The following is a 13,681-nucleotide window of genomic DNA, read 5'->3' on the forward strand; positions in this document are numbered from 1 at the left end:
TTGTTGACATTGAAGAGGACGATGAAGTCCCTATAATCCTAGGTAGACCTTTCCTCGCAACTGCAGGAGCTCTCATTGATGTTAAACTTGGTAGGATAGTCTTTCAAGTGAGTGATAAAATGGTAGGATTTGAGTTGGAAAATGTTATGAAAGGTCCCGCTCTCTATTCTTGTTGCATGCTTAATGATCATAATGTGAAAGAACGTTTCTTAGTGTCATCTACACAATATGATATCTTTGATCCATTTTAAGGACTCTTTCTAACCATCAAGCTAATGACATTAAAAGAGCGCTTTGTGGGAGGCAACCCACGCATTTTAATTGTTTTCGTTTTGTTTGTTTTCCTTTGTTTTAAGTTGTTTTGTAGATAATTGTCCAAGTGTGATTCGAAAAAAATGAAAAATTTTGAAGTCCCCTGACCAGAGAGGTGGCACGACCCGTGCTAAGGTTGGCACGGCCGTGCCAGGTATTTGAAGCAAAAAAAAAATGACCAAAGCCACAGAATGTTGGCACGGCCTGTGCCAAGGGTGGCACGGCCATGCCCGACTTTTATCCCATTATAACTTCGATTTTTCTCTTCTTCTCCATTCATTCTCCAACACAAACCTCTCTCTACCTTCAAACTTCTCTCTAAAACCTATATAACCATCCATCTTCAAACCATCATATCTTCATCAAAAATCCACCAAATCAATCCAATTCTTTCCCAAATCAATCACAAACTTCTTTCCAAACATAAACCACCAATCAAAAACATCTTTCATCCACTCAAACCCATAATTCACCAAACCCTTATCTCCATAAACCCTAACCCAAAAACCACAAATTCTCAACCAATATCCATAACTAAACACATAAACCTTACTTAAACATCAACCCCAACCCTAAACCAATCCTTTCCACCAAAAATCTTCCCAAACCCTAAACCTTCAAACCAATTCAAACAAGGGTCAAATGGTTTCAAGAAGAAGTGGTAAGGAACCAGCAACATCTCAAGGAGGTCCTCCCTCCAAGAAGCAAGCACAAGTCAAGAATCGTGGGATCAAGTTTAAGGACAACTCACAAAGGGACAGGTATAAAATTCTTATTTCTAAACCCTTACACCCTTCTAGATATCCCGATTCTTATGATTTGAATGTGCTAGGGCTTAGAGATGATGTTTTTAGGCTGATAGGACGGTTAGGTTGGACTGATATGTTAGAACCTATGAGGGGTTATGAGAATTTCACTTATGAAATTTTGAGCTCAATTGTTTTCACCAAAGATAAGTTGGATTTTGATAACCCTAACCATAGAGTCATTTTCCGGTTAATGAATATTGATTATGATATGTCTCTTCAGCACTTTTGTGATGCCTTAGGTTTTGCAAATGAGGGATATATATATGATCATTGGGATGATAGCCTAAAACCGGTTGAATACCAACCAGCTGCCTTTTGGAAACGAATCACCGTCCTTGACAACTATGTCCCTAGAGCCAACAAAGCTAGAAACATTCACAACCCCGTACTTAGGTACCTTCAGAGGGTAATGGCTTGCACGATTTAGGGTAGAACCGAGCTAGGAAACACTAGAACCGATGAGCTGTTCATGTTATGGGCAATGCTCTACAACCACCCCGTAAACACTGGTTTTTATTTGATTGATTACCTAGACTTTGTAGGTACTAGACAACCCAGTAAGGGAGACATAGTGGTGGGTGGCATCATTACATACATAGCTAGGTGTTTTGGTGTGAGTGAAGATGAGGGGATCAAACTAATCGAGGGAAACAATAAGCTTAATAGGGAAACCCTCATTGCTACGAATTTCATTAAACATCGTCCACCACTCCATTACCAACTCAAGCTAAACGTGCCAATCATGTTTTTATTGCCTAACCCATCTCGGACTACCACCGAGGTGGAAGCAAATTTGTTGTATGATGATGATGTGCAGGTTCTTGGTCATGATGATGAGGAAGAAGGTGCTCACTTGCACCAAGATGAAGGAGAAGGTGCCAACTTGCACCAAGAGGAAGAATACCATGGCCATGAAGTCGATGTGCTTAATGAAGATCAAAGATGGGCATGGATCCACAATGAAATTGAAAGGATGAGAACCGAGCAACAAAGGCAAGGTGTTGAAATCTCCGGGCTTCGCAATGATGTCCAAAGGATGCTCCGAAGGATGATGCAACACCTCCACCTCCAAGGTCCTCCTTATGGACCTCAATAAACATTGTGAGCTTTCCTCTTCCTATCTTCCTTTCTCTCCTCTCTCTTTCTTCTACTCTTCTTCTACTTCTACTTCTTCTTCTTCTTCTTCTACTTCTTCTTCTTCTCTTTTAATTTCTTTTTCTTTGAATCATGGAGGACAATGCTTCCCCAGAGTGTGTGTGTGTGTGTGTGTGTGGGGGGGGGGGGGGGGGGGGGCTAATAAAGTGTCTAGAGTCGGTAGTGTTTCCAAACTCCCTTGAACTTTATTCTTTTGTTTTGTTTTTATAGCGAAAGGCATGATTAGTAGCTTGTTTTTAATGTAAAATATGGCATAAATTTTTTGTTTTGTCTCTTCTTTAAAGGTTGTTTCTTGTACATGAAAATGGTTTCTTGTGTTTCTTGTGTTCTTGCTATACCCATATCTTGTTTTATTGTGAAAAAAAAATCTCCAATGAGAAAAGCACCCAGTTGCAATCTTTGAGCAAGTGTATTAATAGGTATTTTAAGGAGCACGCTCTATCTTTAGTGTTAACTTAGACCCTTTAAAGTCTTCAGAGTAAAAGTAGTATAAGTTTGTGTGGGAAAATAATCAATTGTACTTTATTGTTATATTCTCTTAATTGTTAAAGTTAAATGGGGCAGGAGAATGGCACCAACATGTGGGGGAAAGGACAATCCCTAACTTCCTAATTGTGGTGGTGACTCCCTAATTTGAACTTAAAAGTAAAGCAAATTCATCAATGCTAGGGTGAAAGGACAATTACATCCGAGAAGACTTCCTACGCGGAGATGAAATAAATAATTTTGCAGCATTGCTAAGGGTGATTTTGAATCTAGGGGGAAAGGACAATTACATCCGAGAAGACTTCCTATGAGGATAGATAACCCCTAAGCATCTGCAGCCCCTTTGTGCTTAATTGTTAATTTAAATTAATTTAATTTTAACTTAAATTCCCATCACTCTTATATGAAATGAGGAAAGGACTTTTTTCAGTTACTTTAGCATTGAGGATAGAACCTGTTCCTCATAATATCTGTCTCATACAGGAGCAAGAAAAGGGTTGGACTGCACACACACACTCACTTGAGACTTGATGTTGGGTTGAAATTATGATTAGTGTACTTGAAACAAAACCTTCAATGAGACTTGTGTTTTCAATTACATTGCCATGATTAATCTTTTGTTGCTGCTAATGTCTATTGCCTTTTGCTTGAGGACAAGCAAGGATTCAAGTGTGGGGGAGTTTGATGAGTCATTAATTAGTCTATTTTATTGAATTATTTAGATTAGTTTTAATTAGATTTGATTTTATTTTATTGCATATTTATTTCCTTTTTAAATCTTTTACTACAAATTGCTTTTTATTTTATTTTAGGAACGAATATATGGTGGAAGGTGTCTTGGAGCAAAAGAAAGAGGACTGGAGCAAATACGGTGCAGAAATATGAAAATACAATGCAAAAATATATTCCCACCAAGTCAGAAGCTTGGCACGGCCCTTGCCAACACGTGGCACGGCCGTGCCACCCCCAGAAGCCTCTTTTACTGCTTTTCTTCGAGCCCAAGTTACTCCGTTGCAGCTTTACTGTTTTGCCCTTATAGTTGCTTAGTTTCTAAGTCAATTGTAAAGCTATAAATAGAGTAGCATTCCATCATAAACAATTCACCTTTTACTTTGGAGAATTTATATTTCAGTACAATTATTTTAATAAAGTTCTTTTCTTTTATTTACTTTCTTTCTTGCAATTTACTTTTATGTCTTCTCTCTTCTCCCCCATGTCTACGATGAACATGAGTGAGTAGACTTCTTTGTCTTGGGATTGTTGGATAAGTCTAATGACGTAATCCGGATCAAACCAAGCCTTAAACCATAATCTTATATAACCTTAATTTCTAATTTAGATTCACCGCTTTAACATGAATTAACCATTATCAAACTGTAGAAACGAAAGTGGAGGGTTTGATAATTGTTAATTCATTATTCCAAATATTAATTCATAAAACGAATGTGGAGTTTTGATATTTGAACAAGTGAATCTAGACAAGGATTGCGAAACATGAAAATAGTCTAGCAAACCTTGAGACATATAAAGTTTCGAGCTTCAAGGATTCCAAAGGCAATCACCCATGAAAATAGGTGTGGTTGTTGGAGGAACACACTCACTGAGACCGAAAGGAGATGTGATAGGCTAAAGAGAAACTTGTCTTTAGAAATTAAGACCAACGTAAGGGTATAAGTTTAAGGCTTGTTTGTGAAAAGAATCGTTATTATGATGAACCAATAATCCCAAGGCTCTTTTATTAATATTGTTATTTACCTTCAGCAACCAAACCTCCCTTTTTATAACTTTTCTTCTCCTCTAATCATTCTTTTAAAGTTAGTTAGATTGACCAACTCCCTAGCGGAACGATACTCTTCTACTACTATTACTTCGATAGACCGTGCACTTGCGGTTTGGCCTATAACCAATCTCCTTTCGGTCGGGGACAATTAGTGACATGGATTAGTAATACACGTGTTATTTCATAATTGGCTAACAATAAGAACAGTTCATAAGGAATTGTGTCGAAGTTTCCTCCTTAAATAAAATTTATTATTATCAATTTGTTACATGTGTTATTTGAAATTAAAATTAAAATTAAAATATTTATTCCATGAACCTTGGGTTGATGCACCATTAAAACCAGGAACGTCCTGCAAAGTTTAAGCGGCCTCGAAGCCGTCGAGATTGAGAGTGACGACATCTGCGCAAGATTCGTTGATGCGCCACTAGAGCCAGGAATGGCTTGCGATGTTTGAGCAGCCTTCGAGGCCGCCGACGTTGACAGTGAGGATATCTGTGCAGAATTTGTTAATCCTAAAAATGTTAACAGTGGCTTTATAATACTGGTTGGTATGGCTTGTGTACCACCTTGTGAAACTGGTGGATCGGTTGTTGTATCTGACGCACTGGCAGCATTCATAGCCGCCGTATTTGGGATGGGAGGGGGACGCGTCATTTCAGGAAGTTGATTTTTATTCCTCAATTGCATACATAACACAAACCAACAAAGTTAATTGAAATAAATTTCAGAGGGAAAAATTCTAAACAAAAAGCACAAAATGTCCCACGGGGCGTGCCAATTTGTTTACACTGATTTTTGGTAAACAATCGCTGGTTTAAAATTATTTACTTGCAAGATCAACCAGTAAATCTTAAGGACATATTGTGTTTGTTATTTTCCTGAAATTTATTATTGTTCTTAAAGAACTAGATAAAAGAAGTGAATAAAACAATCGAATTCAACCCAGTTGAATTCAATCGAAGTTATGTTGAATGAAAATAAGTGAATTACTCAAAAGAAACAAGTAAATTGTAAAGACATTTAAGAAAATTAAAATAAATTGCAACTTGTGACTCGTTTCTCTCTTCCATGCGGATAATTTGAGTGTAAGTTTTGTGTATGATTGGATTGTGACCCCTTTCCCTTGCGAGAAACAACTATTTATACTAATAGAAATAACTACATAATTTTGAATTTGAAACTACAGCTGCTACAAACTAACAACACTTATATATTCGATTTGAATTTCAAATATATGTGCCTTGAAAATATCCGTTGCTTAAACTTATCCAAAACAAACTGCTCTTTGATACTCACGTCTGTCGAACTAAGACACGCGCTTCGAGCATTTTCAGCAATTCCAACTTCGATTTAAATACCTAAGAATAAGAGACCGTCCTTTATTTCTTTGATGACAAAGTCAACCTTGCTTGACTGCATTTAATATAGCTCTTTAAAAATATTGGCTAACACTCATTTAACGATAAATCTCTTTTTCATATTTAATTATTATTTAAGAAAATGAAATCGAGTCAATTTTGCTTTATGGGTACCTTCCCTCGTTTATTTTCTTCTAGATATCTTGATATTTATATGAGCATAAATTTTGGTCATTGGGGACTAGAAACAAAACAAATAACTTTGTGAGGATGAAAACGTCTCATTTTATTAATTAGGGAAAAAAACAGAATTTGATATATCTATAAGGTCGAAAAACTTATTTAACTCTTAAATGATCAATATTCAATATATATAATTGGTTGATTAGGGATCCGACTCCTCCTTAGTCGACATTGCACACATTAAGAATATCAATGATTGTTTGATCATGATCTGGACAGTTCAAATTTAAGTTCCATATTTTAAATAAAATAAAATTAAAAAATGGACAACGATATAAATATTATATGACCTAAACCACCGATTTGTAAAAAAAGAAAAACTAAAAGGATCATAACAATAAAGACACAAAAGAACAAACTTTTTTTATTAACATCAAACTTAAAGTAGCGGACACGGAAACAACTATGGAAGCAAAAAAGAACAAACTATCATTTTAAGTTAAACACGATATACATAAAAACCAGTAGCGAAAATGTATATTCATTAAGAAATAAATAAATAGTAGCCTATACTCAGGTTGTTGTTGTTGGGGAGGGCCATTCAACTCTAAGGACGCAATTGTGGTAGTCAATCCCATTGACTCTTTCAATAGCACTCTGAGCAGCTTCCCTGGTGGCAAAGTTAACAAAGCCAAAACGGCCACTACAGCCGGAGTTTTGATCAACAGCAACATCGGCACTAATGACATGACCAAAAGACTGGAAAAGCTGAAGCAAATCAGGGTTCCTTGTCTTGGATGGGAGGTTGCCTACGACCACCTGAAAAGAATTCTTGTTGTCGTTGTCATCGGATGACCCGGTAGTCATCTCTTCCACAAAAGCCTTCAGGCATGGAGGTACAAACATACCCGCAATCGGAGGTATATAATCAATACGAATAAATGGACAATAAGCAGTATCAAAAGAACTTCTTGGATGAGGGAATGCATCAAACTCATCCTCGTTGCCGTTGCCGAAACCTGTAGATACACACAGACAATACATATCATTAGAATTAGATTGATAAAACATGAAAATCATGATTGCTTTAACCCGCATTCCAGATTAACTGCTCTAAAAATAAAAAATAAAAAATAAATTATAATTATATTGGAGATAAATAATAGAAAAAACAGAAAAGCAAAATCTTACTGTAGTATGCAAACCACCATGAGGGATCACGGACATGAGGTTTGGGTTCAGAAGAGGAGACCGTAGTACCCATGTCTTTGTGGACGGCATAGCTGTCCCCGAACTTAAGGAAATCAGGGTTCTTCTTGTCATCGGATGACCCGGTAGTCATCTCCAGGCAGGGAGGTACAAACATACCCGTAAGAGGGGGTTTATAGTCAAAATCATCATCTGTATCACAGACAGAGAGAGTAATAATTAGATTGATAGACATGAAATTTATTTTTGCTAAAAATATGTTGTCTGATATGCGGCATTCAATTAATTTGAAATTTACTAAAGGAATTTTACAAACACATAGTATTAAAAACACAGATTCAACTGAAACGTGACATCCTTAACTAAAATAAAATAAAAAAGAATTTTATATTAGAGATAATAGAAAAACAGGAAAGCGGGCGGGATCGATCCTTACTGTAGAAAACAAAAGCAGAAGGTTTGGATTCAGAGACGTCTTCCTTAAACTTGTTGATTAAATTGAAATCAACACTGTCTTCACACGGTTGCATCTTTCCAAGCTTTTCTTATCTTCGATCGGAGAATTGAGTTTTTTTTTTCCTTTCTTCTCTTTCTTTCTGTTTCGTGCGTGCGTTACTTGTGGTATGAATAAATGAGTAATCGATTGATTGACCTTCTTCTTCTATTTAAAGAAGGATTGGATTTTAAATCCTTTTAAAAAAAATTAGTAACAACCCTAAGAAAAAAATAATGTTAAAGATTGGACTTTAAATCCTCTAAAAATAATGTTAAAGATTGGACTTTAAATCTTCTAAAAAAAAAGATTAGTAACATACGTGAGCAAAAAATATTGTTAAAGATTGGATTTTAAACCCTCTAACAAAAGATTAGTAACAAACATGAGAAAAAAATATTGTTAAAAATTAAAAATTGGACTTTAAATCCTCTAAAAAAAGATTAGTAACAAACGTGAGCAAAAAATAATGTTAAAGATTGGATTTTAAATCCTTTTGAAAAAAAAGATTAGTAACAAACGTGAGCAAAAAATAATGTTAAAGATTGGATTATAAATCCTTTTAAAAAAAGATTAGTAACAAACGTGAGCAAAAAATAATGTTAAAGATTGGGCTTTAAATCCTCTAAAAATACTGTTAAAGATTGGACTTTAAACCCTCTAAAAAAATATTAGTAACAAACGTGAGCAAAAAGTATTGTTAAAAATTAAAAATTGGACTTTAAATCCTCCAAAAAAAGATTACTAACAAATGTGAGCAAAAAATAATGTTAAAGATTGGACTTTAAATCCTGTAAAAAAATATTAGTAACAAACATGAACAAGAAATATTGTTAAAGATTGGATTTTGAATCCTCTAAAAAAAGATTAGTAACAAACGTAAGCAAAAAATATTGTTAAAGATTGGATTTTAAATCATCTAAAAGAAATATTAGTAACAAACATGAGCAAAATATAATGTTAAAGATTGAACTTTAAATCCTCTAAACATTTATGTTATGACGTTACTAATTACTATTAGAATAAACAATAAAAGATCATTATTTTATCTTTATTTTAAATATATGCAGGCAAACTAAAATATGTTGAGTTCATAAATAATTGTTATATGCCTTGACAATATTTTATTTATAAATCAATATATGAATAATTTCCATTAATATTTAAAAATTTAAAAATTTTTAATCAAAATTATACAAACAAACATAATAAAATAATCACATGCGTAAGCGCAGTAGAAAGAACGGACAGACGGACATGATAGTGCTCGTCTTTCCGCTAGTATTAATAAAATAATATGGAAATACTGTTTTTTGTGGAAGTAATAAAATAATATGGAAATACTATTTTTTGTGGAAGGGATACGAAAATACTTGGCAATCTTTGTCGGTTGTATTGAGGGGAACAACACAGATGTACAACATAAAATCGGCTGATAAAAAAGTAACATGAGTTTTTATTTTGTGCTAGTTTTTTTGTGAGTTTGATCTGTGGTTAACAGAGGTAAAAGAAGGTTAACAGGGACGATTAGTGACATGGATTAGTAATCCACGCATTATTTTATAATTGGTTAACAGTAAGAACAATTCATAAGGAATTGTGTGTAACTTTTCTCCTTAAATTAAATTTATTATTATCTATTTGCTACATGCGTTATTTGTATTTAAAATTAAAATTGAAAATTAAGGGTATTTTTGGAAAGAAAAGTGCAACCCAAAAATGTGCTGAAAGGGGTAGTTTTCTTTATATATAGTATAGATAGTATAGATAACCTAAAGAGGATTAGGAAAGCTTTACAAGTTTTGGACAACCTCTTCATAATTTAAGTTACCACACAATCCACCCTTATAAAGCAACGTCCAATTTTTTTTAGTTTTAATTATTGAATGTTAACGGAAGATATCAAGAATAATTTTGGAGAATTACGAAAAAAATTAATTATAAATCGTTTGATAAACAAATTTCGTAAAAGTCATAATTAATTATTTACATCCGAAAAATTCATAAATAATTAAAATACTCAAAAATATGCATTTAATAACTACTGCCAAAATAAGAGTACTATGTATACATTTTATCTACTTACTATATTGAAGTGATGCTTGTAAAATGTCGAACTTCTCATCTTCCGATGATATCGGCGGTCTTCATCTCAATATCTAAATTTGAAAACAACACCCTAACGAGATATGAAATCCCAGTGAATAATACATACAAGTTTAAAAATGAGTATTGTTCTCAGCCGACGTGGTAGCCGGAAATATCGATCATGTATCTGCTTTCTTTCTAAAATTGTCTTTAAAAGTATACATAATTAATACAAATAAATCAATTAAAATTTCTGTTATATGGAGCACATAGCTCATTTGGTTAAATAAATATAGGGCACAAGACTCATCCATATGGAGCACAACACTCATCTCATGTGGAGTCTTTCACCAAAAATAAAGACCTCCTCGTAGTCAAAGTTTTAGCATGTGTTCAAAACAAACATATAATTAGGGATTGTGCGGACTTACACTATACGACGGTGATTTGCGGCCAAAGGTATAAATCAATCAACAGCTTGCCAAAGGTATTTCTCTTTTCCCAATTGAATTTCATTTTTCTGTTAAATTAGCTTAGGTGCATTTTTTTAGGTATTCTCATAAGTTTTTTCTTTTTGGTTTATCTGTAGAATTATTTGCGGGTCGACAATGAAGAGACAAAGGCGACGTGAAAACAATTACATGCTCATTGAGTTGCCTGATTGGGTTTTACTTCACATTCTGTCTTTATTGGACACCGAAGATGCAGTTAGAACTTGTATATTGTCCTCAAGATGGATGAATATCTGGAAGCGTGTTCCCGCTCTTCGATTAAATTCTTGTTCACACTTCAACTTTAGAAAGTCTCTCAAGGGTTTCGCCAAATTTGTGTCTTGCATTTTGTCTAAACGCGATTCCTCAACAGCATTGCACACCCTTGATTTTCGATGCCCAGGATTCGTGGAGCCTCGCATACTCAAAAGGATTTTAAAATATGCAGTTTCACATTTTGTCCAACAGTTACAAATCTCTGTTAGATGTGATATTGAACACTTTACTTCATGCTTCTTTTCATGTCACACTTTAACATCTCTTGACCTTTTTGTTGGCCATAAGAATTATAATCAGAAAACAATGTTTCCAAATTCTCTACACTTGCCAGCATTAACCAGTTTATCTATGAAGTGTTTTGCCTTTCATGTCGGCAATAATGGTTGCGCTGAGCCTTTTTCGGCTTTTAACAAGTTGAATAGTTTGATCATTGACTGTAGTATTGCTCTTGATGCGGAAAACCTGCACATATCAAGTGTCACACTTGTTAATTTGACAATAATAACACCTCGTGTTGTACCTAGAAACTACCTCAAAATCAAGCTATCTACTACAAGTCTTTGTTATTTTGAATATAACGGTATTCCTTATCAGAAACTATCTGGTAGCCAGCTTTGTTCTGTTGAACATCTAATAATTGATGCAAATGTGCATTGGAATTGGACTTACGCGCTGATTTAGATTGGAAGCACGCAAATCTTTTAGTTTTTCTCAGTTGGTTGCTAGAGCTTGTTGATATCAAATCATTCACAATCACTTCCACTACTCTTCAGGTATACTTTAATAAAGTGTATGTGACTATGCTCTTAACTTGTCAAAAAAAGCTTGATTGTAAAACTTGAATCACATGGAGTGCTAGAAAAGATTAGGAAAAAGATCAATCTGAAGGGAAATGATTCTTCAAAACAAAATATTCATCCTGGAGTGTTTACAACCTAAACGCCCTCTGATCACGTTGATTTAGATGTGTGATAGTTGAACATAATTGAAGGCTGACATGACTTGTTGCAAACCCATTCATCGCTATTACACTGGTTTGGTGCAGTCTCTGCTAACTAAGTTACATATTCCTTTCTTTACACATTTTTTTAATATGTGTTTTTACACCCTCTGTTTATTGCGAGAATCAAAGTGCAGTGGCACTTAGTTACGATTCTTTCATGCAGGCAGATGGAGCTAGATTTGTACTATGTTAGAGAGAAGGTTCTTAGCATGACTCATACTGTCACACATGGTCAACCAGATGACCAATATATTTCTGAGCTCAATGAAGGTCAATGAGAGGAAAGGAACATAGAAATTGTTCTTAGATATACAAAAAGAAAATAATAAAAACTAATATCTTCGGAATTAATTTTGCATGAAAGTGTGTGCGTGCGAGAGAGAGGATGCATGCTCATGTGTGCATCTTGAATCACATGTAACACGAGTTTGAATTAACTTATAGCTGGTAAATGATTCACAGCTTTGAGATAAACATAAGCTCTCTGAACAAATGAAAAATCTTCTAGCTCATTGAACACAAGTGCATCCTGAATCACATGATAAGAGATTTGTGCACTAAAAATTTATATTTCAACGTTCCAATGCCTTCTTCTAATTGCCCTCATTAAAATTTTCATTCATTTTGACTTGTGTAGGGAAGGTATGCTGGCTGGTGAAATGATGATTGGCGTTCTTTTTGTTTTCTCCCTAGATTTCTGCGGTGCTTGGTCATTGATTATTTTTTGCTGTTTTAGTCTTTCGTGCGTCTTGTGTGTCTGATGTTGCATAGAGTGGATTTATCATATTTAGTGGCATAGACAAAACGATGTTATGATTATATTTGCATAGGATTTGAGAGTTACAACTTCAAGCTGTTTTTAAACAAACTATTTTCACGCTAATCATTAAAAGTAAAACTTGATCCCTTTTACATTTATTGCCAAATTACCTGAGACTAAAAGGACATGTAAATGAAACTGTTTGTTTAATATGAGTTACGTCCCTAAGACTAAAAGGAGACGGGAACTTGAAAGACGGTTTGATCAAAACATAGATCTTTGAGCGCAAAGAACAAAGATCTAGTTATATTTCTTGTCATGTGGAAATTACAAGGATCTATGGGAAAAACCAAAACAAATACGACTTGCATAATTCACGGAAATCTTCCATCTAAATGAAAGTTCATGTGAAAATCACGATGTTAAAGAGTCCTAGTGAAAAATAGCCGGTGTACGGGATGTTGGAGAAAGTTCTAGTCAATCAAAGCAAGACTTTTTGATCAACAATTTACAAAAATGAATTTTAAAGGAAATCCAAAGGAAATTGTCTCAAAAGAATTATGATGAAGAAAAAGTAAGAGAAATACTAGAAGATATTTGATAGTATGAGTCGCGCCAATCTCCAAACTTGTCTCCAAGTCATTAACTTATCCTTAAATATAGATATAAGGTGTTGGCCATGTCCTTATAAGTGTCCTATAAGTCATCAATTATATGACATGTGAGTCATGTCATTTGTATGTCTTGCATAATTGTATTTTGCTGGAACTGTTGTATTTTCATATTTTACCGTTAAGCAATGTGACATGTTAGTAAAAAGTGTCATAAGTATGTCTTATATAATGGCATGTATATAAGTAGTTGTGTCTTTATCTTTAGTGTACCTCCTCCTTGGATATAAAAGGAGAAGAGTTGAAACATATTTGACACAACAAAAATGAAATAAAATCCTAGTGTGTTTTACGTAAAACATGCTCTTTTTGTTAGACAATAAAGTATCGGGTTTAAGATATTTGGCATTTATACTAGTAAGTTAGAGTCCATTGTGATTTATTATATATTCTATGAAACCCTGACCGTCTTTATTAGTCACTTTTTTATTTATCTATATTGTTAACACTTTTAAGTTTCTCTCTTCTTTTTGAAAGCTCTAGTTGTTATATTCATATCTTAAATTCCTCCATGGAGATCCAAGTATGCTCTACACTCGCCTCGGACTCGAAGATATTATGTATAAGAAAACATCTGATTATATATCCATAATATGATCCT

The 13,681-nt window shown here is 34.2% G+C and overlaps 2 protein-coding genes across 2 annotated transcripts; one reads left to right on the forward strand and one right to left on the reverse strand.

The window, feature by feature from the left end:
• Positions 1-6,492: 6,492 nt before the first annotated feature.
• On the reverse strand, positions 6,493-7,908 carry LOC146937047 (uncharacterized). Its single transcript, XM_085751541.1, has 2 exons — positions 7,278-7,908; positions 6,493-7,105 (listed from the first exon to the last, which is right to left on the reverse strand). Exons 1-2 carry the CDS (start codon positions 7,528-7,530, stop codon positions 6,660-6,662), a joined length of 699 nt encoding a protein of 232 aa, XP_085607667.1. The 5' UTR covers positions 7,531-7,908; the 3' UTR covers positions 6,493-6,659.
• Positions 7,909-10,484: 2,576 nt separating this feature from the next.
• Positions 10,485-11,327, forward strand: LOC146937048 (uncharacterized). Its single transcript, XM_085749322.1, has 2 exons — positions 10,485-10,890; positions 10,978-11,327. The coding sequence occupies exons 1-2, from the start codon at positions 10,485-10,487 to the stop codon at positions 11,325-11,327; spliced, it is 756 nt and encodes a 251-aa protein (XP_085605448.1).
• The last annotated feature ends 2,354 nt before the right edge of the window (positions 11,328-13,681 follow it).

Source organism: Medicago sativa, chromosome 3 (genome assembly GCF_051527215.1).
Source record: "Medicago sativa cultivar Bolivia chromosome 3, Bolivia_mono, whole genome shotgun sequence".
Classification (NCBI taxonomy): domain Eukaryota; kingdom Viridiplantae; phylum Streptophyta; class Magnoliopsida; order Fabales; family Fabaceae; genus Medicago; species Medicago sativa.